At 34.2% G+C, this 27,437-nt stretch overlaps 1 protein-coding gene across 1 annotated transcript; it reads right to left on the bottom strand.

Moving 5' to 3' along the window:
* Positions 1 to 16,501: 16,501 nt before the first annotated feature.
* On the bottom strand, positions 16,502 to 25,738 carry LOC112029402 (phosphatidylinositol 3,4,5-trisphosphate 3-phosphatase and protein-tyrosine-phosphatase PTEN2A). Its single transcript, XM_024062082.2, has 13 exons — positions 25,501 to 25,738; positions 23,322 to 23,855; positions 23,064 to 23,165; positions 22,910 to 22,966; positions 21,492 to 21,557; positions 20,247 to 20,423; positions 19,584 to 19,670; positions 19,389 to 19,453; positions 19,236 to 19,312; positions 18,069 to 18,115; positions 17,801 to 17,931; positions 17,635 to 17,704; positions 16,502 to 17,410 (listed from the first exon to the last, which is right to left on the bottom strand). Exons 2-13 carry the CDS (start codon positions 23,766 to 23,768, stop codon positions 16,868 to 16,870), a joined length of 1,869 nt encoding a protein of 622 aa, XP_023917850.2. The 5' UTR covers positions 23,769 to 23,855; positions 25,501 to 25,738; the 3' UTR covers positions 16,502 to 16,867.
* Between the last annotated feature and the right edge of the window lie 1,699 nt (positions 25,739 to 27,437).

Below are 27,437 nucleotides of genomic sequence, written 5' to 3'. Positions count from 1 at the left end.
ACAATATTAAATGAACCTTTAATTAGATTAAGATATAAAATACAATGACTGGAAGTCGACCCACAGGTCAGGTGGGATTGGGTGCCTAACACCTTCCCATACCCATACTTAAACTCCAAACCCATACTCTTTTGGTAGTAAGATCAGTCTTTCCAAGTAAGGGCACTATATCTATGGTTCCTCGATCTAATTTAGGTGGCAACTCCATCTTTTCTCTACCCTAGTCCACTCGACCGAGGCGTACCCCCCATTTCCTAAGGAGAAAGCTACTACGCCTACAACAGCATTAGCAGAATCATCCTCATTCTTCTTCTTAAGACTTTTGTTGTGACTCCTAAAGTGGCCAGCTTTGCCACAGTTCCAACATTGTACTTGTTGGCTAGATCTAGATTTACTTCTGTTTCAATTGAAAATTCTAGATTTTGATCTGCCCCGATTTGAATTTCTGTCATTATCTCTACCTCTTGTCTCAAGGTTTAAAGCAAAACTAGATCTTGAGGTTTCACCTGCATTTCTTTTGCGAATCTCCTCGGCCAAAACTAGATCTCATATGTCATTGTACTTTAGCTTTTCTTTTCTAGTAGAATTGTTTATTGCCATTTTCATAGGCTCCCAACTGTTTGGCAAAGAAGCCAAAATGATCAATGCATGGATCTCTTCATAAAAATCAATTTTTACAAAAGACAATTGATTTGTGATGATGTTAAATTCATTCAAATGTTGTGCTGCTAATGCATTCTCTGCCATCTTCAAATTGAATAGTTTCTTCATCAAATATACCTTATTGTTTGTTGATGGCTTTTCATACATACCAGACAAAACCTTCATCAGATCTGCTATGGTCTTCTCCTTCACAATATTGTGTGCAACAGACCTTGACAGAGTTAATCTGATAACTTCCAGTACTTGTCTGCCAAGAAAAGTCCATTCATCATCTTTCATAATGCAGGTTTCTCCCCTAAAAGCAACAGATGCAACTTCTTCCCATAGAGGTAGTTCTCGATTTGCATCCTCCATAATCCAAAGTCTGTGCCATTGAAATTTTCTATTCCAGACGCCTTCCTTGTTTCCTCTGTCATTGCTCCCACTCAAACCTAACCCTAGACTATGATACCAATTGAGGGGAATATACATGAAATTCTCAGATCTGTGAGATGCAAAAATAAAGAAAAAATATACGCTAAGAAAAATAATTACACACAAAGACAATATTTACATGGTTCGGCAATTTGCCTACGTCCACTGATTTACAAGAATTTCACTATTCTCAAGGAAAAATATAAGATGCGGTAGTACAATTTTCTCTCTCAAAAAACAACATCAAAACTCTAATCTCCAAAACAACAGTTTTTATATATTGCACACAGAATTCACAATGGGCTACAAAACGGGCCAAAAAATTTTCTTGGGGGCTTGGGCCTATCAGTCCAAACCTTCGCTCCATAAACTAAGCCTCAAAAAATCTCCCATTAAACACCGTAACAATATTATTTCAGGTTGGGTCATAATCCAAATCAAACATAACTAGACTTCACAAAGCCCAACACCTTGATTATCATAATTGATTAATTAATTAACTTTCCTTAATTCTACTAAATTTAATCTATAAGATCTAAAATGTAACCTTCAAAATAAACAAAGAATTTATACTTGCTTTTTTGTTCCTACTACAAGACAAGGCATTTTCAATAATATATGTCGTCAAAACTAGTCTTCGTAACAAAAATATAAATGATTTTTCTAAAGGACTATTTATTTTTGTATATTGGCAAGAAAATTTCAAGAAATTTAGAGCGTAATCAATCATAAATTATTTTTATGATACAAAGAACGTGAATTTCCATTTTGATAAATAATTGACTTAAAATGTATTGAGAACCCTTTTTTTTCTTTTTTCTTTTTTGTAAATAATTCAAGTGTTACAACAAATGGAAATGAATGATTCTAACCTCTCACAAAGAAGACCAAACAATTTTACTAAACCATAGCTATAAGGCTCTTGATGAAAACAATTCATTTGTATTTTTTCTTTTATTTATATTTTTTTCAACATTGAATGTACACTAATTTTATCTTTCACAATACATTTAGTCTTTGAACTTAGAATATTTTTCGTTTTACCACCACATACCCTTGGTGCGATGGTCACTCTACAAGTATAAGTGCTTGTGAAGTGTGGGGTGTGGAGAGCAAGGGCCGAGGTTCAAGTTTCTAGAAGGAAGTTTCGCGCACATATACAATTAGATTGACTAAAGTAAAAATTCTATCTTGTATAAAATATATATATATATTTCATTCTTAAATTCTAAAAACATTTTATTCTAAAAAAAAAAAATTCTAATAACTTTTTAGTTAATGTTCCACACCCCACCCCAAACTAAAATTTCCACTGACCACTTGAACAGGACATGTTGTTTAATGTATAGGTTACTAATTTCCAATGTGCTGAAGATCTAGCACCTTTTTTAGTTTTTTAGACTGTGTCATGGTTTGAGAATTTTCTTAATTTCATTAAATAGTTGCCAATGAAATTGTACGACTCATTCTGGCTTTCGGGTAGGGGACGAAGTAAACTTTTCCTTTATTGATTGTTTATCATCTCCAGAATGAGCTTCCCATAGATTTTCAAATTGACTTTTGCATTTGGTTTTAAAAGCAGGAGACGTGAGAAGCACAAATTCTAAGTAGGTAATACCAACAAAAAATGTTCAGTGTCACCAACCGAGTTAAAGACTTAAAAGTGGAAGGATGCAATATCCTAGCAAGTAGCAAGATGAATTACAATTGTTTAACAAGTCGTATCATATTAAGAAATTTTATACATCTACTTGGCCACTTTTGTATTAGGGGTGGCAATTCATGTTCACATGTCGGGTCCGTGTCGTGTCAACTTAGGAGTATCTGACTATATGGGTCAACACAAACCCAACATGTTTATTAAACGGGATAAGATTCATCAATCCTAACATGACCTATTTACTAAATGAGTTAGTGGTGTCGACCTATTTATCAGATTTTATCAAAATAAAAAAATTATGAAAAAAAAAACAAATAAATATTTTTAATATAAAATTCAAAACTAAAGTGTAACAGCACCACAAATAATCATTCAAAATAAAAACATATCTCAATATCACAATATGTCAAAAAAAGTAAACCATAACAACAAATAAGCTTATATACCTAGTATTTGAAGGGTAGTAAAATGTCATTTAATTAACCGGATCCAACAGGTTCCATAGGTTGAATACTAACCCAACCCATTTATTAAACGGGTTAGTTATGTCAACCTGAATATAACACAAACTCATTAAACCTCAACCCATAACCTACTAATTTTGTGTCATGTCGTATCGGATTCGTAGGCCATGTCCAATTTTGTCACTCCTACTTTGTATGATAATAATAAGGGGGAAAATGCCCACACTACACACTCCCTGGATTTTAGAGCAGTGGTCATTATAGCTCGACTTTTATTTTAGCTAATTTACTCTTTCAACTTCACACATCTGCCAAATCACTACATCTATTAATTGTTGTCAAAATTCTAACAAAATATGCACTTGAGTCACACGTGAGGTTTAAAATACCAAAATAAAAAAGTTGAGAGAGAGAGAGAGAGAGAGAGAGAGAGAGAGAGAGAGAGACGGGTTAGAACCACGTTGGCCAGTGCCGGCCCAAGGCCTAGGCCTAAGGCCCCACCGAAAAAAAAATCCCCTTAGGGAAAAAGGCCCCACATCCCATAGTTAAAGGCTCAAATTTTTATAAAATTATATATATATATATATATTTTAAAGGTTATGCATTTTTTTTTTAATTAGTGATGTTAAAGATACTATAAATTTTACTATTAGCTTACAAATTGTCATGTTACTAATTGATTGAATTCCAGGAAATTGAGTAGGATTAGTGGCATTCCCAGAGAAATGACCATTATTGAACCTAAAATTAGGATTGCCAAAAGATTGACCACTATTAAACCCAAAATTAGGACCAAAATTGTTGAATCCTCTACCACGACCTCTTTGATTCCCATTTCTACCTCTACCTCTATTATTGTTCTGATTAAACCCACTCTGAAGAATCATAGCCATAGTTGTATCTCTAGGCTCAGATTTCTTCTCAATATCTCTTTCCTCAGCATTCAATAAGGTATTTAATTCTTCTACGGTAAACACATCATTACAAGTCCTTATTGCAAAGCAAAAAGCATCATATTCATGAGGTAAAGCTTCTAAGACTAAATGTATAAGTTCTTCTTCATCAATGAAAATAGCAACAGAACTTAGTTTATCCCTAGCTTCTTTAAATCTTTGAAAGAAAGTCTCAATATTTTCAGGACCTTTCTTAATGCTTAGCAATTCATTTCTTAGACTCAACACATGAGATCGAGAAATAAAAGCAAACCTCTTTTCAAGCACCTTTTAGACTCCCTTCGCATATTTCTAACCCACAGTAATAGCTAGGACTGAGGGATAGAATGGAGTTGATGAAAGTGAATAATGTCTACTCTCTGTTTTTCCAATTGACAAACTCAGGATTTGGCTCCCTAGTGAAACTTCCAGAACTATCTTTCAGGAATGGATCAAGAGCTTCACATGAATCATCAACAAAACCAATCATGGAGTAAGCTTCCAGAATAACTACAACCTGATGCTTCCACACCATATAATTTGAAAAATCAAGTTTGACCATCATCATACTCGCCATATTCGATAGGAGCAGCGACAACGGATTCACTATAGGAGTGGTGGTAGTAGTTGTAGTGGAAGGCATTGTGGAAGAACTAGAGCTCGGGGCAGAAGCCATTAATGGCAGGCTCTGATGCCATGAAAAGAATGATGAACAATACAAGAAGAAGAAGAGGAACACAGAGAAAAAAAAAATGAAAGAGTTCTTGAAGAAATTCAGTTCTTGATTCTTGATTGATTAGCACTGATTACAAACTCCAATATATACGATAACCAATTCCGTAGAACGTGGAACCACTCTAACAACTCTAGCTAAAACACCTCTGATGCTTACACATGGACAAATACATAAGAATGCTTACACATGGACAAATACATAAGATGTTGACACCTGGACTCACATCAGTGATAGACTCACCTAATCTTAGACTACCTGTAGTTCATAACTCTATTACAGGTCGTTTAGACTCTGCCTTAGTCTCCTCTGTCTTGACATCCTTCTCACATAGGATCTATGAATAGTGAGGGATGAGGGTGGACTCCATACTGCGGAAACTACTATAAAATATTTATATTATATCTCAAAAGGACTAGTTATAATTGAAATTATCCATAATCATTTATTTAGCTCACTTAGCGTAGGATTACACACCTAATGCGGGATTTGAATTAACATACAAATCCACACAATCAGAAGTACTATATTATCAATGTAATCCTCCTAGCTCATGTCATCACCATGACGGAATATGCAAGAGAGAAACAGCTACATACATCATATATGTACTATGAAGTATAAGTGATGGATATATAAATGCAAGCCAATATTGAGTTGGTGAAGGGAAGTGTTATTTGTTCCAGAAAACTGTCTCCCAATTATTAGGTCAGTCGTCATGTATTCCTGTTCTCCCAATTCCTAATGATGCCATCTCTTAGATTACAAACTAATCATTAATCATAGCATATGTAATGAGTCGGCTAACCTTTAAACTCTTACATGGTATAATGTGATCATCAAGAATATATGTTCTGACATGCAATGATTTGTTTCAAGCCATGTAACGAGATTTATATGAAGATGGGTGTCTTGCTTTATATATGAAAGTGAAACTGTCAAATAATAAGGTGAGCACCAAGAATCCACATAATCTCTAAAACACTCTTCCTCTCAGGTCCTTATTGACCTAATCAACAACTTAGCTTTACTCCAAGGATATGCTGGAGTAACTAGGGACATCAAAGGCAAACATTCACACTTGCTTCCTCTGAGGCTTGTTTTGGAGATAAAGGAAGCCTGCACTCTAAGTGGAAAGTTGGTAATATATTCTATACAAGTGGCCGATATGATTCTCTAAACAAAGAATACAATAGATGGAAGATGCAATAGACCTTTCAATGCATTTGCAATGAACCATTATCAATTGCGGTTCTTTTTATTATTATCTACAAATAAATAACGTGTGAGATTATGAAGAATGGTCATTGGTAGATATGCAGATTGATGATATTTTAGAACCAGGCTGGGTTTGATCCTGTACATAATACACTGATATCCTTGATAGGTTATGCCAATTGCCACAAAATATTTGTTGTCATCCAGTCACACTGTATGACCATTGAGGTTCTAAATTGATAGTGACAATCTAAACAAATTAACAGACTACAAAATGCAGCCTACTTTCGATTGTTCTGCAAGGCATGGTTTCACAATTATTAGCACTTTGCTTCTGTCACCAGGTTAATAAAATTAATTGGCATCTTCACTCTTTGCCTCACTTTTGTCACCAGGTTAATATAATTAATTGGATCTTAACTCTTTGCCTTGCCTATACTATAAGATGTTATTATATTATAGCTTAGGGATTATCATTACATAGAAGTTTATAAGGGAGTTTATCCAAAATGTAACTATTTGTTATAGATTTATTAAAATCTAATTCCAGGGAAAAAACAAAAGGCCAGTAAATTAGAAAGGAAAGACTAGAAGGGGAGGCAGGGCTGGCCCAAGGCCTAGGCAAGTTAGGCTTAGGCCTAATGTAATACCCCAATTTTTGTTTTTACGATTATCACTGTACCTTATTATTTTAATATAGAGTTGATGTACTATAAGTGTGCACACAATAAGATGGGAGTAGACAATTTTGCGGTGCTACAAATAGGTGAGGAAATTAAAGTTTTAGTGCATACAATTTGGTGCGGCAATTAAAATAATAAATAAATAAATAAAAGATGAAGATGTTTTATTGGCTTCTTAGAGACTAAAGAGATAAGCTCAAGTAGGTTTTAAACTCTAGCCCACTACCCCACTAAACCCATATCTCTAGTGCGTTAAAATATAAGATGAAGAAAAAGATAAATTAGGGTTTTTATAAGAAGGGTTTCATCACTAAGGAGGCTAGGAGGTGTATTTTTTTTTCCTCGGAGTTAATGGAAGAGGCAGAATTGTTTTGGGGCATACGGTTTGGCCACAAAATCAAGGTGAGAACCTCATCCCAATATTTCTATCTTGTTTATAAATCTTGAGATATATTTACGATTTTGGCAGCATGATAAGATTCAGTTATGTCTACTATTTGACTAATCGATTACAATGGAAAGATGGTTATATATATGAGCATTATTCATGTAAAGATCCGATTGTAAACTTTTAAGTTAATGGTACTTTTGTATTTTATATTGATTACCCGTTGAAATTGAGGACGTTGGGTCTAGTAAAGGACTATATATATTAGATTGATTCCTAAAAGTGAGTACATGATTTCATTGAGTTGCCTACAGATTTCCTTCGAATATAGACTTCGTGATTATAACCTTTAATCCTAAAGGTGGCCTCGTATCCTTACGTTTTCAATGGGAATATTAATCTAAGGCCTAGGGTATTTCGACTGATGCTTCTTTAATAGTAATATGAGATTTGACCCAATGCAAGGAAACATTATTGGCCTAGAATATCAATTGTGGTTATAGAAATTTGTTTGAACTCTAGTAATACAGATTAGTTTTGGGGAAATATTATTGCGGTGGGACTTTGATAAGGAATATTAATTGCTTAATTAAATAGTATTTACGAAAGTAGTTTTCATACCTGATTTTGTAGGACAGTAGGAAGGAAAAGGGTTGTAAGGATTAGATTCCATGCTTACTGATTAAAGCATTCTTTTGTTTAGAGCTTACAGAAGATTAAAGTGTTCAGTTGTGTTCAGAAGTATTAGCAAGAGAGGTAAGTAATTATGCATAATATGCACAAGTTTCATTCTTTAGGTTCTTAGAAGTTAAAGGTTTTCAAAAGTTATATTTTTAAAGCTTACGTTTTCTAAAGTTTATCAAAAGCACTACTTTTACATCATTGAAAGAGAAACTTCGACTTTTAGACAAAGTTTTAAAGAGAAATTTCAAATTTTAAATAATGTTTTGAATGTCCAAATCTCATCTAAAAGATTATTTCTAAACTAACTCTTTTCAGAAAATAATGGAGTTTCAAAGTAAGTTTTCTAAAAAGGTTCTTGTTCTTTAAGTTTGTTTAAGACCAAGTGATTTCAAAGTCATGTTCTTATTTTTCAAATGATATTTGAGACGCTTATTTTAACAAATTGAGTTTTCAAACTTACTCAAGAATTGTAAAAATATTTATATAAACTCTCCAGTTCTTATTCATACCCTAAGAGAGTCAAGCATCCTTTGATTTATGTTCTATTCGATATTGTCATCATTAATATGCCTCTGTATTTTGAATAATTGTTAATATCAAGTAAATTATTATATTTTGTATAAACTTTGTTTTTGCGATATGTGATTCAAAATAAATGTTTTTAGAATTGATCAGATATATCAGATATATGTGTGAATCCGCTCACAGGATTGTATGTGAGAATATGTGTTGATCCCTCACCAGCAGGGGTTAGATATTGGTATCCGCTCACAGGATTGTATATGAGAATATGTGATGTGTATATGTGACACTGTGCTCTGATCAATTATATGTATGTGATTTCAAATGATTTTAAGATGTGATTAAATATGTATTTAGTGATTCATTATACGTTTTGTGGAATAATCATTTTGATATCATTGAATGAGTTTGTGAAAAATCAAAATACTCGTGCTTTACTTGACTCTATCCTGTTGTGTATTCTGTATAATTACTTACTAGATGTGTGGCTCACCCCATCAATCACCATTTTTCAGATTAAAGTGTAGTTGGGGATATAGGACCTTCGGATCGCTTGTAAGGTGCAAGGTAAAGCGTGGAAGTTGTAGGCGATTTTAGTATTACTTGAAGACTTATAGAATTTTAGTTATAGTAATTCATGTTTTGTTATAGTGGAGATTATTTCCAATTTATGGAGTTTAGATTTTTGTAAGAGGTTTTTAAGAGTATTGTTTCTTTAGAGTACTGATTTATTTTGGATTAATTATGTTTATGGAATTATATAAGTTTAGCAGGTTAGTCATGCATCTAAATTCATGTTCTATGGATTTGGGTCGTGACACCTAAGGCCCCAACTCCAAAAAAATCACCTTAGAGAAAAAAGCCCCACATCCCATGGTTAAAGACCCAATTATATATAATAAAAAAAAATTATATATCTTTTAAAGGTTGTGCATTTTTTCTATTAGTGATGTTAAGGATACTATAAATTTTATTATTAGCTTACAAATTGCCATATTACTAATCACAAAAAAGTGATTTAAACATTCATTAGTTAAATTGATGAATTTCATCAATGAGAGTCAATGTCACATCATATTGTGAAAATTTTATAGTACTTTTAGCACATTCTTCCTTTTCATTTCTATTAAGAATCTCCATTTACAAGACCAATAGAACCCTAATCCAATTGAAACCCTAAAATGTTTATAAAAAAAAAAATGTTGCAAATGTGTTAAATCATCAATTATAAATTAATCTCCCCTAACAATTTGAGACTCTAATTTTTGTAAATTCATATCCTATAAAGCCAGACACCAAAAATATCTATCTCTCTCTCTTAAAAACAAAATATAAAATTAAAAATTAGATTACAACTTTACTTAACTATGCATCATTGTATATCCAAAATAAAGTATCTTTTTTAATTGTAATATATTTTTATTTCTTTTTATTAATATTTATGGTTCAACTATGATATTCAATTCTCTATATGAAATTGTGGGGTCAGGGAACTTGGTAACCCTGGCCCACTTTGTACCAAGCCCAAGGCCCATGCCAAGGAGGAAGGACGCCCGAGGACGAAGTTTGAAAGTCCAAATTGCCCAGGAACCTTGCCGAGGACGACCCTGTCCTCGGCAAACCGAGACCATGGGTGGAGAAAGTAACGAGTCACCAAAAGCAACCCTCCAGGGCATCTAAGGAGAAAGACCAAGCACAACGTGTTGGCCGCGGAAGCATGGTGGAGGAACAAGTCTAAGATGAACTGTCACCTCCACATTAAATGCCCACAACGTTCTGGCCACATTAATGAGGAAATGACTCTTGAACAGCGCAACCTTAGTTGCTGCAGCCCACAGAAAGAATAGGAAGGCGGCTGATGGGACAAGCACTCGAGTAGTGACCTGTTTGATCAACAAATGTAGGTTTAAGATCAACTGAAATGGGTATATAATGTAAGGGATCCCTTTTGAGAGGGGGACGGAAAAAAGGGGAAAAAAGGGCAGCAGCAATATAGAGCACTGTAGCATACTGTATCATGACTAAAACCTTTGTAACCGATCACTAAAGAAATAAAAGAACTTCAAGCTCCCCGGAGGAGAGCCGAGGAGCATCATTACACGTTTTAATCCAAGTTCATGCTGTTTATTCCCTATGCATCCATGCCCAGTCATTGTATCCCTCACTAGTGCCTAGTTCTTGAACCCGCTCTCTACAAATTCATTGTATTGGGCTAGCTGGGCTTGAGTCCACTCACTCAATAGTAGAAGTACTCAAACCCAGTCCCTATAGAAATTAACATTAGTTTAGTTGGCATTATTCATCAAATTATATATTTAATATATCAAATTAACTTTGATTTGAATAGTATTAAACAATTTTGTTTTAATTAATATTTATATATTAAAAGCCCCGCATAAATTTTTCGTCTTAGGTCCCAAATTATGTTGGGCAGCCCATGAGGGGAGGCCAAAGGCCACATGTATATATTGATGGGACAAAGGCTACATTTATAGTCCAAGAAAATGTGTGACACTCAACAAAGTCTAAAATTCCTCATGCTTGAGGTTAATGGGCTAATCTTTTTTGGCCATTTTGCTTTAAGGTGCATCAAGCACGATATAAATTTACTGTATTAAAAAAGAGGGTATATGAAGACAAGCCAACAAGTGTGCACACATGCAGCCATACAATATGCATGCAATGTCATATGAATGTGATTCTGTTTTTACTTCACGGGCATATTGCCTAATACATTTTTCTCAAGGAAAAGATTTGAACCGTTCATGTATAAAATAATATCTGCTATGTTACATGTAAAACTCTTCATGTTTTATGAGGTCTTTTAGTAGTAGAAAGAAGGTAAACCTTAGATTTTATGAAAAGTACAAATACTGATGTAAAATAGACAATACAAGCCTTCCTAAAGCAATTAGGGTATCGGAAATCACAGTGTAAGATTAAGGGTGGTGTCAGTAGAATCCATCGGGGCAATGATGTCGAAATTGCATGAAATTTGGAGGGATGAAGGGAAACGACATTTTGATCAAGACTTGAGGACCTCGAGGGTCGCCCTAATTTAGACGAATTCCTTCGTTAAGGATTTGAAAACAATGTTTTTGCTATTTTTAGTAATATTTATTTTCTCTAATAACTTTTAGTTTAAAAGTGAGAATAAAGTTAGGTCTATTTTAGGACGTCTCCTAGAGATATTAGTTTCAATTTATGCAATTATCTTAATTTTGCTATTTTTGGCAAAAATTACTATTTTGCCACCTAATTATGAGATTAGTGTGAATTAGGATTTTTTGGGAGTTTTCCTAACTGCCCTAGGTTTTCCTTTTTACTATTTAAACATATTGTAGCCTCCAGGGCAAATTAGTTTCTAGATTAATAAAAATACAAACTTTGTTTATTGTTTCTCTCTGGTGGATTCCGAAACCCTATCACTTTCTGGATTCAAGAGACCTCTCGTGGATTCGATGTTTTCATTCAGAAGCAGAAGATAATGCTTTTAATTTCTTTTTTCATTCAGAAAACAACATGTTTGTTTTCTTGTAACTTTCCCGACATCAAATACTTTGTTTTCTTGTAGCTTTTGCGACATCAAATACATAGTAATGCAGATTTGATGACAGTTCATTAGTACAAGTTGGGTTGACGGCAGAGAGGTACAGGAAGTTACAAACTGGTAACTTCTTCCTCCTTTCTTCTATATAAATCAAAACAATGCAAAGGTCATAAGTCATAACCAATTTTTGTTGTTTTGTTAAATATCATCTTTGTTGAAAATTCTTGACTAAGATTGATGGTGATTGATCCAAAAAAGCTAAGGAAATTTGATATATATTAGGTGGTGGCTTTAGGAATTATTTTTAGGGTGGTTACCAAGAAACTTAAATAATACAAAATTTAATAAAAAGACAATTTGAATATATTAATGTCACAAAAAAAAAAAAAAAAAAANATATTATAAATTTTACTATTAGCTTACTAATTGTCATGTTGCTAATCGCAAAAATGTGATTTAAACATTCATTAGTTAAATTGATGAATTTCATCAATGAGAGTTATTGTCACATCATATTGTGAATATTTTGTAGTGCTTTTAGCACATTTGTCCTTTTCATTTCTATTAAGACTCTCAATATACAAGACCAATAGAACCCTAACTCAATTGAAATGCTAAAATGTTGCAAATATGTTAAATCATCAGTTGTAGATTAATCTCCCCTAACAATTTGAGACTTTAATTTTGTAAACTCATATCCTACAAAGTTACACACCAAATAATATCTATCTCTCTCTCTCTTAAAAACAAAATATAAAATTAAAAATTAGATTACAACTTTACTTAACTATATATCGTCGTATATTCAAAATAAAGTATCTTTTTAATCATAATATATTTTATTTCTTTTTATTAATACTAGCCACGAACCTGCGCCTTGCGCTTGATAATCATTTTTATGGTGGTTTTTTTTTTTTTTTTTTTTTTTGCAATTTAAACTAATTTATTAAAGAATAATGTATTTCATAATCATATTTTTATTTATTATAGGAACAATAATAAATATAATATAAGAACAATCATAAATCATAAATATAAATTTTGTTGTACCAAATGAAACAATTTTTCTCAAAAATTCAAAAGGAAAGATAACGAAAGTATTCATTTTTTAATAAACTTTATTTATAACATTTTGTGAATCATTAAAAAGAATATAAAATTTGGAAATTATTCTTTTAGTTTGAAACAAACTTTCTCAAACCTTATTTTTTCTACCTACAATCCAAAACACCAAAAAACACAGCTAAGAAAATTAATAAACTTAACAATGATTAATTGGCCAATTAGGAAAAAAATTTGTTGTTGATAATCTATTAAGGTTATTTTCTTTGTAGAAATTGTAATTTCATCCATCTAAACATATTATCAAATAAAAAATTATTAGAAAAATCTAAGAATTAAATTTCTATATATGTATTGTTATAAAATAATAATAACAATTAAAGTAAAATTGCAAAAGCTAAAATTTGTCACCGATCTGATTATTTTCGTTTGGCTAACCTTTGCTTTTCTCTAAATAAATGATATTATAGAATACTTCTAATACAACTATTAAGAGTACTTTGTCCACCACAAAAGATTGAAAAATAAGCAAAAATTAGTAAAGTCTCATAGTTTAACATCTAAATTGAGCACTATAAAAAAGCATGATGTGTCATAGAACAAATACCAAATTATCCAAATCATGCTATGTAATAGAATAATATTATATTTTTATATGCTATATTTAATTCTTTATAACACAATAAGATAAAATTTAACAATCCAAAAAAAAAAAAAACAATTTAAAAAAAAAAAAAGAACCAAATCATCCAAATCATTCTATGTAATAGAATAATACTATATTTTTATATACTATATTTAATTCTTTATAATGCAATAAGATAAAATTTAACAATCAAAGAGAACCAAAAATAAAAAACAAAACTAAATCGCATTAACCTAAATTAGAGTTTTAAAGAATATAAAAATTATTAGCCTAAAACAGAGATACAAGAAAAATTTAAAAAAAAAAAAATCCACCAAAAATTGAGAGAGAGAGAGAGAGAGAGAACCCTTTTTTTTTTTTTTTTTTTTTTTTTGTGAGGAAAAACTATGCATAGAATGGAAGAGATAGTGATGAATTTATAGTAAGAAGGTGTGAATAAGAAGAGACAAAAATAAAGGAAGATGAAGCGAAATAGGAAGAATGATATTAATGTAAAGAGTATTAGGGAGATGAAAAGGTAAAGGAGGGAGAAAGGTTGGAGAAGTATAAACATTAAAAAAATAAATGTTAAAAACAATTATAGGAAAATTGTAAAGAAAAAAAAAATAATAACATGGACGCTGATGTGGCTTAATTGAAGCATAGTAACAATAACTGCTATACTTCAGCTTTTAGATATATATAGATTTATGGTTCAACTATGATATTCAATTCTCTATATGAAATTAATATTAGTTTAGTTGGTATTATTCATCAAATTATGTATTTAATGTATCAAATTAACCTTGATTTAATTGGTATTAAATAATTTTGTTTAATTAATATTTACATATTAAAAGCTCCGCATAAATTTTTCACCTTAGATCCCAAATTATGTTGGCCGCCCCTAAGTATGACCTCCCTCCCTCCGGCGCCGAACATCTTTGTCCTGTTGTCCTTTTTCCTGCTGCACTGTTCAACCGCAAATATGGATCCCCTGTTCAATAGCCACCATTTTACAAATATTTGCATTCCAATGATTTCCCAAGAGGCCTTAGTTTCAGGACTCTGTTTCCCAAGAAAGCTTGGAATGTTGGACTTCACTGATCTTTTACCCTTCAAGCATTGTGTGGACGAATTCCTTGAGAGCTGTAAGCTTGTAATCAACAACCAGACCAGAATCCAACAATCCCAATAGCCGAGTCCCCCATCTATATTAACAATCATTACCAACCCAACAAAGAAAACTAACCAAAACCCAACAATCTAGTTCCAAATCCCAACAACGCACATATTCCACCGAATTCATCAAAACTTAAAAAAAATTTCAATTAAAAAAAAAAAACTCGGCTTGTTTATCAAAGTTTGTGGAGCTTCAAAGGTGTAATCCCTCATGCCCAAATGGGCCAAATTCATTATAAGAGCATTCTCATCAATATCTTAAAAATTTTAAGATTTAACATTTAAAAAACCAACTTTATAACATATAATACATTACTTTACAGTACAACTTACATCAAAACCTTTTTTTTTAATATTTTATTTAAATATTCTTTCTTTATCATTTTTTATTCTTCCCCTCTCTCTCTCTCACTCTCTCTTTCTCAACCCAACTATTCTCAACACCATCGGCCACTACATCCACCCACCATCGCCGCCACCTGCCAGTAGCCAAATCCACCACAACCACAAACAACAACAACAACAACAAAAACACCTCCACATCCAGTCATCCACCCACCACATCCACCCACTATTGCCGCCACCAGTCACTAGCCAGATCCACCGCAACCACATCCCAGAACCAATTCTACGACCCAAACCCGATCAATCCACACCCACACCCACAACCACAAAACCCACCACAACCCACAACCTTCACAATCCACAACCTCCACCACAACCCACCAAACCCATAACACACAAAACCCACAATCCAACCCACAAACACAACAAATCACAAACCCACCTCACAAATCACATACCCACGGTGGCAAATCGGGAGAGATGAAAGATTTGGCAAAGAGAGAGAGCGAGAGAGAGAGAGAGAGAGAGAGAGAGAGAGAAAACGAGACAAGATCCTCCATCTCAGAACCCAAACGATGAGACAATGCCCATCTTGGAACCAGAACAAGACGACGAGGGAAAGAGAGACGAGAGAGGGACAGAAAGAGAGTCCGGCGAACCAAAAAAGAAAAAAGAGAAGTCAAGCTCTAGAAGAAAAAGAGAAAAAATAGTATGAGAGAGAGAAATGATATTTTAATGGAAAGGTTAATAAAATATTTTTTTTTTTATAGGATTTGAGCTACAGTAGCCTGTCATCTCAAAGATGATAGCCTACTGTAGCTAAGCTGCTAAAATTTTTACATATACCACTCTTGATGTAACGTGTCTTTTGTGGATTCAAGTGCTAAAAATAGCATTTAGCATTCATACCACAATTGATGAGAATGCTCTAACCTTCTTAAAATTGAAACCAACTTATTTTAAAGATTTGAGACTCTTTATTGTGGCGTGTGGAATGCGAATCCATATATGTGGTTGAATGGTGTGGCAAGACCACCATAAATGTGTTGAATGGTGTGGCAAAGGGAGGGATGTTGTGGTAGCTCTGACTGCCTATGTCTCACTCACTCAAAAAAAAAAAAATTTGGGCATTTTAAGCATCACGTCTCATATTCCGTTAGAATTTTGACAGCTAACTAACAAAGATAGTAATTTGGCAGATGTGTGAAGAAGTAAATTGGACAAAATAGAAGTTTAGAGGATGTAATGGCCGCTACTCTAAAGTTCAGGGGGTGTAGACATTTTTCCCTAATAATTATAATAGGTAAAATCATGGATTCAAGACCAAGTTTATATGTAGAATTCAAATGGACTGCAACAATGAAGAGTATTTACACTTCAGAGTAAGGTCTATAATAAAATTATTGGGCAATTTCAACGTAGTTTATACAAGTTCCAGATGTTCAGATGCACAACAGGGAAAACACACCATATAAACATCTACTTTTCCCGTGTGGACATTAACATCTTAAACTTTTTTGTTCTTCATTGGAACTAATAAAATAAATTCACTATTTTCAGCCCCATAACATAAAATTTTAGTACAACCAGCCAACTTATTTAACAACAGAACCAGGCGATACATTAGCCAGGAAACAAATGGATTGAAGGTGAACCTGTAATCAGCAATTTGTGCATTTACAGCTAGCAAGCCATTTTATGTACAGAAGCTCTCATTCCAAGCCAACAACGCACCCTCTGATTTACTCACTTTCATAGTCCTCTTCATCTCCAAATGTAAAAACAGATGCATCAGCCGCCATTGCCTTGAATTCACTTTCTGTGTTGGGAGCCTCAAGGCCTGAAATAGCTCCCCCGGCAGCATCACTTTTAGGCTCACTGGCAGCAGCATGAATCTGAGTTGAGCCACTGTTTCCAAGAGACATATGTTCAGTTGCATGAGCTACACTAGCGACTTGATCAGAATTTGTCTTTGTTTCAGAACTGGATGTGGTATTGGGGACAATTCCTCCTGCTCCTGCTGCAGATGCCGTTTCTGCTTGCCGGCTCTTTGAAGCAGCAGTTTCTTCGGCCTCACTATCTGAAAAAACATCATCTTTATCATGACTTTTTGAGTTGTTATTTTGGCTTGGTTTAGCTGTACCCTCATCAACTGATGCAGGAGCAGTTCCTGAGCTTTCATCCATTTTTTTGGCAGAAGTTTCAGTGTTAGGTGTTGTAGGAACAGTGTCATTATAATCTACCAGCACAACCTCAACCTGAAAGCCAGGGGAAGGCAATTTCCTCTACAGACCGGAGAAATTAGAATGCGTTACTGTGTTATACAATAATCAAAATTTTCCGAGAAAGCTAAGAAAACAGTGACACTGACAAAGGAGCAAACCACATTTTCTAATTCAGGGGAAGAAAAAACCAAACTAATACAGCTGCATCTTGTAAAGAAAGATATTTAAGCGCAAGGTTTTTAAAGCTGTATGGGCAGATAAGCACATAATTATTTAATCTTTACCTTGTCAAACCCGTCAAGATCGTTGGTGTTCAAAACTTTTCTATTTTCTGACATTGTTGTGTTTAACCAACTGAAATTAAAAAAAATACAAATTTCAGATTCAGATCAGACAAGCATAACAAGATTACTAGAGATTGATCTATTGGGATGAAGCTGAATTACAGACAAGTAAAAATCTCCTTGGCGGTCGTGAAATTGGACTTTGAAGTCCCCAACCAACTCTGTCAGACCAGGCTCCCCTGGCAAAGCAAAGACCATTACCCCCTTCTTGGGGGCACTAAACCAAAAATCTTCTGGCTGCAGAACATAGTATAGGTTTATGAAAACCCAAATTGGTAAAATATTCCATAGCCCCAAAAAAATAAACGGAATATCAGAAACACCCATTCTTAACATCTCTAACTAGTTGCTAGCAGATAATCAAACAGACATACCGAAAGATCCTTGGTTCTTGGATGCTTTTTTGTGGAGAAGAGAACACCTATGCATTAGAAAAAGATCAAAGAAAAACCATACAGTAAGCATAATGATAAATTATATAGAAGTATGAAGAAATGCAGTGCTTCAGAGACGACAAAAATGTTAATTACAATTGCAATCTTGGTTCATAGACTGTCAATTACAACAACTATCAGCACAAAAATCCAGAAGACTGTAGCAAAGTAAATTGTGACATCAATGCCAAGAATCCCAATGTTTTCTTCGCCCTTCTATGTGTCTAAGATTCAAGAACCAGGAACCCAAGTAGTTCAAGTTAACAAATGAGATATCAACTTCCCAAGTTATATTATGAGATTGCTTACCTCTGTTCTTGACAACTTAAAAAGATAGAATACAATATTTTATGTCTTTTCACACAAAAGTAGAGTTAAAAAAAACATAAGAAAGACAATAAAATGAATAGGGTGCACAAAGAGAGTCACAGGGGAAATACAATGTAAAATGGCAGAAAAATGCAAAAAGGACAAAATAAATATAGAAAACAGCTAATTCCTAGAATCCAACAGACCACTCAGACTAAGATGAGTTAGTGGCGTCCATCTACCATAAAGTGATACATAGAACAGAAGCTTCAAATCCAACACTGACTCCTCACAAACCAAAATTCTAAGCATTCCTCTGACCCTCCCTCTCTAAATGAACCACTTAAGATACAAAGGGGCAACCTCACAAACAACCAAAATATGTTGCCTGCAGAAGACCTAAGTCAAACTTGCAAAACACCAGCTACCAGAGTTCTCATTGGAAAAAGTTTGAAATCAACATGGCAACCCATCTGCATAAGTGAAATATCAGCACCAAAACATGCCCATGGGCCCTTGGTTAATTGGGCCAGCACTGTAAGATTAAAGGTCATGTATGCAAATTACTTTTTAAACAAAATATTGGTCTCATAGAAGAATAATCCAATACACGGCAATCACAAAGGAAGAACAATTATGATGCAATACAGAACTAGATGAAGTACTGAAAATTATATACACACACACAGCAAACTGGGGCGGGGGGAATACAAATTATGAAAATGAACTTCTGTAATCGACTACCATAAGAGAGAAGGGAAGGAAAAATTTAAACAGAACAGAAATGCCAGAACAAACCATTATGATCTGAGACAGTGATGGAGGGCCTTATCCAATAAGGGCATCTGTGAAGCCGAAATCCCCTAAGCATGCACCTGCACCAGATGTGATGTCAATAACCATGCGAACATACTAAGATGCTACAATAAAAATACAGTCTCAGAAATATACCTACGCCCAGGAGGGTTTTCCCCATTGAAGTATGTTAGCACTCGTTCAAAATATTTGACATACCTCTGAAAATACATAAATAAGAACATATCAAGAATGCCTATCACATAGAAAAGATCCCCTATCAGGTAAGCTCAGCTGATAGAAAAGATATCAAGAATTCAGAAGATTATCACATAGAAATAAAAGACTAACAATCTGACTGGGCAGAACAAGCCCTTTTCCATCAAAACATCTTTTCTGATTGTAGTAGTCAATTGACTCCTCAGCGGTTGGGAAGAACTGCAAAGAGATGGCAAGTAAATCCACAATTAAAACATTTAATAAAAAAAAAACACAAAAGGTTATCAAAATTTCCAGCAAATGCATTGTCATATGATCTATGAAGCACGGGTGCGTTTCAGGACTCGGGTGCGGGTGCGGGTGCGGGACTCGGCAATTTTTTAAAAAAGTAGGATGCAAGTGCGGCGAGACTCGGCGATTAAAAAATTATTAAAAATATTTTTATTTATATTTTCTATATATTTTTACTATTAAAATATTCATAAAAAACACATTGTTATGCCTTGATTCACAAAACAAAGAAAGAAGAAGACAAGAAACACATTACAATGCCTCTGAGGTCAGAATTTCGGCTGTTCCGGCGAGTTTCAAGGCCGATATTGACCGATTCTGGCCGAATCGAAGCCGATTCTGGCCGAATCGAGCCTCGTTGGCTCAAATCCGAGAAAAAAAAAAAAAAAAAAATCAGACCACCGTGAGTCGCCGCGTCGGACTCAGGGGACTCGGGTGCGGCACCCTCCCAGCCGCGTCCGTGCTTTCTAGCATATGATTCAGAAATATACTATGGAATCTTACCTTCAGGAATAGAAGAAGACTGGAAATCATCAACCCTGTTCTTGCCATTCCAGCCTTGCAGTGCACAACCACAATGTTCTCAATATCCTCCTTCAACCATGAGTAAGCACTTTGGCAGAATGATATTATCAGTTGAATTGGGGGACAATTATGGTCATCAAATGGGAAAGAAGCCACCTGGAAAGAATTAAGAACTTGAGATATAAATTATAAGTAGCTGCAACAGAACATTTTTCATAATACCCTTTATGTTACCTAGTCATATGTTTTACCACATAGGATCCAACTAGTACAGAGTTTAAATCTTTTGCAATGAAAAATGTGATATATGATTTCTTAATTGGTTGACACTTAAGAGAGTCAACCCAGAGCAATATGCAATACTTTTCCAAGCATAATCAAAGATATGACAATAGTGTTGGTAGAAGTGTCAAGTGCACTATGCACAAGCCTCTTGGAGCCTAGGTGCAAAGCACAAATGCGCTTAATTGAAGTAAAGTGAACACTTTTCAAGTACAATATATAATAATTACTAATATAAAGATTCATAGAATATAATATAAAAAAAATACATAAATCAAAATAGTAATGTATTTTTCCTATTAGCTAAAATAGATAATACAATTGCACAGAGTTTATAATTCAAATTCTACATATGTTCTTTCAATTTCTTACAATTTTTATATGGTAAATTTGAACAAATATACCAATGGACAATATGATAATAATCCAATCATAGAAAGTTTAAACATAATATTTTATATATCACTCTTGTACTTATAAAAATTATAACTGTGATAGTCATGATCAAACAAAGTATACGGTTCAATCAAAATATATCCAAAAGGCAAAGACCAAAGAGCATAAGAATAGTAAATTATCATGGTTTGTGGCTTTTTATACATAATTTTTTGAGTGTGTGTATAATATAACACCTTATGAATAGAGTTTTAATAATAAATGATCCATGTCATTTCCTTCAAGATCGAGCAATGAATTTTAATGATTGCGCTTCTTCAAAAAGCACCAAAAAAGTGTGCTTGAGGTAAACTTTATTAAATGAGCTTTGCTTCGACCAACCAAAGAGCTTAGACCTTGGGGCTTTGAGATTTTAGGTTTAGGAGCACTTTTAACAATGTATGCCAAATATGAGAATGGTCTAACACAGGTAAGATTTTCGATTTACGAGATATAAAGAATGAAACCCCATATTTTCCGCCCAATAAATTAACAATTATAACACACCTTTCCCTCAAGTAGGGATGCATCATACAGCCTCTCAGAACAAAGGTTATACACTTTGTACTTGCCCTGCATAAGAAACAAGCAATATGGTTTATACTTGCACATAACAAAATATAATGATAAAATTCTGATTACCAAAATAGCACATATAATTTTCAGTATACAATACCCATCACACTAATAAAGGTAATGCCAGAACCTGCATTCTCTTTCCACTGGACACCCCAACAAACTAAGTGTAGGCTTGTAACAATTGATCTAAATACAGACTTACCCAAATTAGATTTAATAAAATATTACCCATTTCAGATTGATCCAGTCTGCTCTTTGATAGCATAGATACACAATAAAATATAATGCAACTGTTGAAAACTGTACACACTACACACACACTCGCAGCAATGAGGCAAATTTGAGTAAAATCATCAATGAAAGAATGACTTATAAAATAAAATAAAATAAAATAAATCATCCATGAAAGAATTTATTCTTTTTTTGAGAAAATGAAAAAAAATTATTCTTAAAACAGAGGATGTATTAAAATCAATTAGCTGCCAAATCAATCTTGATCAAGATCAAACCAAAACATTAGGCCAACACTATTGTGGAGGGTGGTGGATTTACTAGCTAGTTGGCAAGCTTATTTTGGGCGACATCGTAATAGTGAGATTTGGAAGGCCATTCCTCATTGTCTGATGTGGTGTATTTGGAGGGAGCGCAATGCCAGAAACTTTGAAGGAAGGGTGCGAGCAGTCAACACCAGATTTGAAATGGCATTTTATGAGGACTTTGTTCAAGTGGTTATCAGCCTTGGGGAAGTTTTCTTTCTCTAACTTTTTTTTGATAGGTAATAAAAGTTTTATTGATGAGAAAAGTACAATGTGTATGTGATGTTCAAATTTTGCTAATAAAACTTATTGATTATCACCAAAAAAAAAAATCTGGATATAATAGAATATAGAGATAAACCTCAAAGGTAGAGGAAAAGTAGCTCTTGCGAGACTCCTATTTTCATGGCATCCATAACCCAATGTACATAAAAGAAATTTGTCCATTTCCTAAGAATATCTGTAGCGGGTATTCCACCAAAATTTACTATAATTATTAATATCCACTGCCTAGCCTCAGATAAGAGATATGAAATGAAATGGGAGCCAAAATGCATCCAAGCGGCACATGTAGATTAATTAATACATCTTCAAGACTGTATCAAAGTATGTAAAGAATTAATATAAAATGTACTGATTCACAAAAATCAATGATATCCTATTCAGCAAAAAGAAATAAGAACAAGATTTGATTGTATATTTTACAAGGAAGCATTCTAAATATATTAACCTTAGATGTAATTCCAAGTGTCAAGAATCATCATACCTTCACCCCCTCCCCCCACCAAAAAAAATGGTCATGGTAATTACCTTGTGATGAGTTTCAAAGAATTTAATCACTTCTTCCATGTGGTTTCGGTAGAACCCCTGCATTACATGTCAAGATAGTTTGAAAACTGGTATAAAATTGAACAGGATGAGGAGGATTGAGGAGTCAACTGTTCAGTGAAGATAAGTCATTTACCTCAACATAACCAAAAAAGCCAGAGCTCATATCACCAGCAGGAAACCCCATAGCAATAATATTCTCTGTGATATATGTCATATCAAGATCGAATCCTCCTTCCTGAAGATCAGATGACAAGTCAAGTGTGTGTGTGTATCGGTCAGTTATTATATAAAGAAGATAAATATATAGCTAGAAGAGAAAATCATGTTTGTGATCATTCTACAAATATATCGTATGAGTAAGGGTTAAAAGTCTACAACACAAGCAACCCACCTGGTATCTTCGTTTATTTTGAGAAACAACATGTCGAGCCTTAACCTGTACAGCCTTCACTGCACTCTTGGAAGTGTCTACTAACCCTTTTGTAATAGTTCCAATAAAACCAGGTTGCACAGTTGTTGAAGTTCCTTCAGAACTATCATCTGATGAAGGAGCTTTTGGAGACAAGCGCAAACCTAAGCCACTAGTCAAACGTGCAAGAGTTGATTTTCCAGCATTTCCGGTTGGAGAATCATCTTGTGTGGTTGCCAATGGCTGAGGAATTTTCAAACTTTTGGCCCATGAAGATATTGCAGAAGGAGATAACTTAGATGATACATTAGGGGGAGAATTATCTAGTCCAGAATCAGCAGCAGCTGGGGTTTTTATGGCAGCGGGAGGTTGTACATCAGGAGCTTTAAGAGGTGGTAAAGTTGATGAATCAGCAGATCCCGAATCCATTCCACAACCACAGATATTAACAGAGATTGAGGATAAATGTTCAATGTCGAAATATAAAAGGTCTTAATACAGCATCTTCAGTTAAAGCTGCAATTACAGATATAAATAAGTTTAAAAAGTATAGAAACATCATAAGCAGTTAAATTTTCTAATCTATACTATTTTTAAGTAAAAGTAGATCATGGATTTTCTAAACAAAAACATAAAAATAAAAAATTATGTTTTCTAATCGCTCTTTCTTTGTTCACAACTATTTACCTCATTATTTTTTGACCATGAGAGAGAGAGAGAGAGAGAGAGAGAGGAAAAGGAAGAATTGCACATTAGTATGAACTCCCATCATCAAAGGAAAGCAACAAGTATGAAAGATATGTAGATTTCAAACCTCCCTTCATTTTGCTTTCAATCTGTCTTATGCCACTCTTTCACTCAAACCATTCTTTGAACTAACTTAATGGGGGCAACCTTCACTCTTCCTTTTACTTCCTAACCCACAAGTTACCCCAGTAGCATACAAGTACATTACTGACTAACAAGAATCAAGCCTAGAAATTATCACTGCAATTGTTCACATAAAAAGTAGACCCATATGTGGCACAAGGCCTTGGCCTAAGGTCCCCATCCCAATAGAAAGGCCAAAATAAAAAATAGATGGTCCATACTCTCTCTTCCCTAACCTCAAGAAGGCCCTCAAAATTGATAGCCAATAAAAACCGAACCCAATTGAAAGCCTTAATAGTTTAAATAAAAAAATTTATGCATGTCAAATCATCATTAGCGACCAATTTCCGCTATCAGGTTGATTCTTCTATTTTTGTAAGTCAGGATCCCACAATGTAAATTGTCAGTTTTTTATTCATTTTATAATTCAATAGTTACAACAATGGGGGAGGGGGGATTTTGAACTTGTTCTCCTGCCTAACCCACAAGGCTCTTGGTGCCATCATAAATTGTCAACATTATCCATTCTATCTCCCACATGATCACTCACCAAAAAATCCCACCCTCTTTCTCAATGCCCCCCCTCCCCCCTCCCCCTCCTCCACCCCCCAACTCCAACCAAAAAAAAAAAAAAGGGAAACCTTACCCAGATAACAAATTTTCGTCTCCTTTTATTAGATTTTATTCCAACTGAATTCTATACCTAAATAATAACAAGTCTACACCAAAATTGAAAGCAATCCCCACAATGCACTCCAAAGCAAGAAATGCACAGATCCGAATCAGCCCCAGGGAAGCCAAAATAAGTCATTATTTACAGTCTATATTCTAATTCCATTACAAAACCAAAAACCCATTTCACATAAAGTGATAATTCCACTGTTGTAACTATCGAATTATCACACGGTAACAGCAATGTTAATAAACAGAATCAACCACTATTACCAAAGTTGTTCTGGGCATTAGCTGAACCCCCATAAACCATTTCAGTGCAACCAATTTGAGATTATCAGCTACAAAACACTATACACCTATACTTTACCATTCAACCCAAACAAAAAAACAAAACCCCATTTCTTAGAGCTAAAAATCAAAGCAATTTTCGCAAAATGTTGCCAATCAATTCAACTCCATAACACACCCACTTTCGCTTAGAACAAAGCTAGCAACAATATTTAACCAAAAAATAAACGATAATAACCCATTTTCGAATTCAATTTCAAAGCATTTTTTTCAAGATCTAGGGCAACAATTACAAAAATTGAATTCACAGAAATTCAAAATTTCTTACTTGAGATTGGAAAATCGGGAACGGTGGAGCTTCCAAAGCTGATTAGGGTTTCAAAATAGAGAGAGAGGGGTTTGTGATCGGACGGTTATAAAGGTGATGGTGTGGAGGGTCAGTTCACGTGGGGCTTTTTTGGTCAACGAAACGGAGGGCGGTGATTTGTCAGAAATTGTCTGAGTTTCAGAGAAATCCACAGGTTCTTCTTCGGGTTTTAAAATCACACGGTGGATAAAATTTGGTGGGGTTTTCATACTGTGTAGCGTAATAAGAGAATTTGTTTTTTTGTTTTTTGTTTTTGGTTTTTGGTTTTTAATAATCAACTAGATTGGAGGGATCTGGTGATGGTTCGATGAGGATTAGAGATTTATGGGCCGTTGATTGCTCTGACTAAGTCTGGCTCATTTGGTTGTCACAAAACGCTTTGATAGTTTTGAAGTTTTCCCTTCCCATAAACGGTTTTCCATTTCCTTCTACTTTCTTTAGCAGTTATGTACTTGGTGGGAATTATGAATTATCCCATAAATGGATGGGATGGAAATTTTTGTTATTTATTGGACCGCATGGCAAAAAAAATATATAAGATAAGAAGCTAGTGCGGGTGTTATTGGAAGGACCAAAATCGAGACCGGTGACTGAGAATCGAGTCCAAATGAGAACTAATCCAAAGTCGCATAGTCAAATATCTGAGCATTTAACACAATGGTTAAGTCAACCAACAGAGAGTGATCCTTGCATTACCATGAAAGAAGAGTCAAATGGAGCGTTGAACGCGCCAAATTTTTTATTTGCATTATTGACATCCCCGTCCACTATGCTAACTATTGATGTGCTCTAGGGGAATTGATGGGATAAGGATCAAATCACTAAAGAATGTGTTCCAAGGACCTTAGGACAATGGATATTCAAGAGTATCATACTAGTATAAGGGTTACTATTGAGTACTTCGGAGTATACTCTCTCCCTCTCTCATGAGGATAGGTCTCACCCACCATGGTACACACCCTTATGTGAAAGGGAGGGAGTATACTCTCGAACTACCTAATAAATTTCTCTAATATAAATAGGAGTCTAGCTTCATATGAGATGTATGCACTTTTTTCAACCAAATCATCTAATGGTTCTCACACTATATCCTAACTTTAGAATCAAAGCCTTCCAGGGATCATAGAGAACTATGCCTTAGGTCTTTTACTATTTTGAATGCATAAATGGCCATGCTTCCCGTGATGTTTTCCACAATTCCCCCACCCCCCCCCCCCCCTTCCCTCAAAGTATAGTTGATTGGGTGGTTTTGAATAAGACAATCTATTATGCCACCGAAATCAAACAAACTAACCAAAATTGACCACAACTTATTGCCAAAGGTAATTACTGGGGAGATGTATGTCACTAATGAGTAGAAGTAGAAATTTAAATCAACGTAAAAGTATGAGTTTATTAGAAACACGAATGTATTTTAACATAGAAGTAGGTATATATTATTTTTGTCAATTTACTATTTTAACCCCAACTTTTAAGTTTTAGGTAGAGATATTTTTGACAGTAAAAAAAAAAACAATAACTAACTTTCTTTTGCTAATTTACTATTTTAACCCAATTTTAAAGTTGTTGGTTAATTAATTTAGGGGTATTTTTGATAAGAAAAAATAAACAATAACTAACTTTCTAAATCCTCTTGATATATACAGATAATGAACAAAGTGAGTTGGTTTTGGAAGGGAGAATTGACATTATTTTGAGGCTATAAAACAAGATATATTCCACAATCTCAAATTTTCATCTCTCTCTCTCTCTCTCTCTCTCTCTCTCTCTCTCTCTCTCTCTCAAAAAGTTCTCTAATCTTCATCTCCCTCCTTCACCGGTGTCACTACTTTGCCTACTTGCAATCTTCTTCATCTGCCTTTAAGATTGAGATATTAAGCTCTCTCTCTCTCTCTCTC

This window comes from Quercus suber, unplaced genomic scaffold (genome assembly GCF_002906115.3).
Source record: "Quercus suber isolate HL8 unplaced genomic scaffold, Cork oak 2.0 scaffold_338, whole genome shotgun sequence".
Classification (NCBI taxonomy): domain Eukaryota; kingdom Viridiplantae; phylum Streptophyta; class Magnoliopsida; order Fagales; family Fagaceae; genus Quercus; species Quercus suber.
This window is presented reverse-complemented; position numbering and strand designations above follow the sequence as displayed.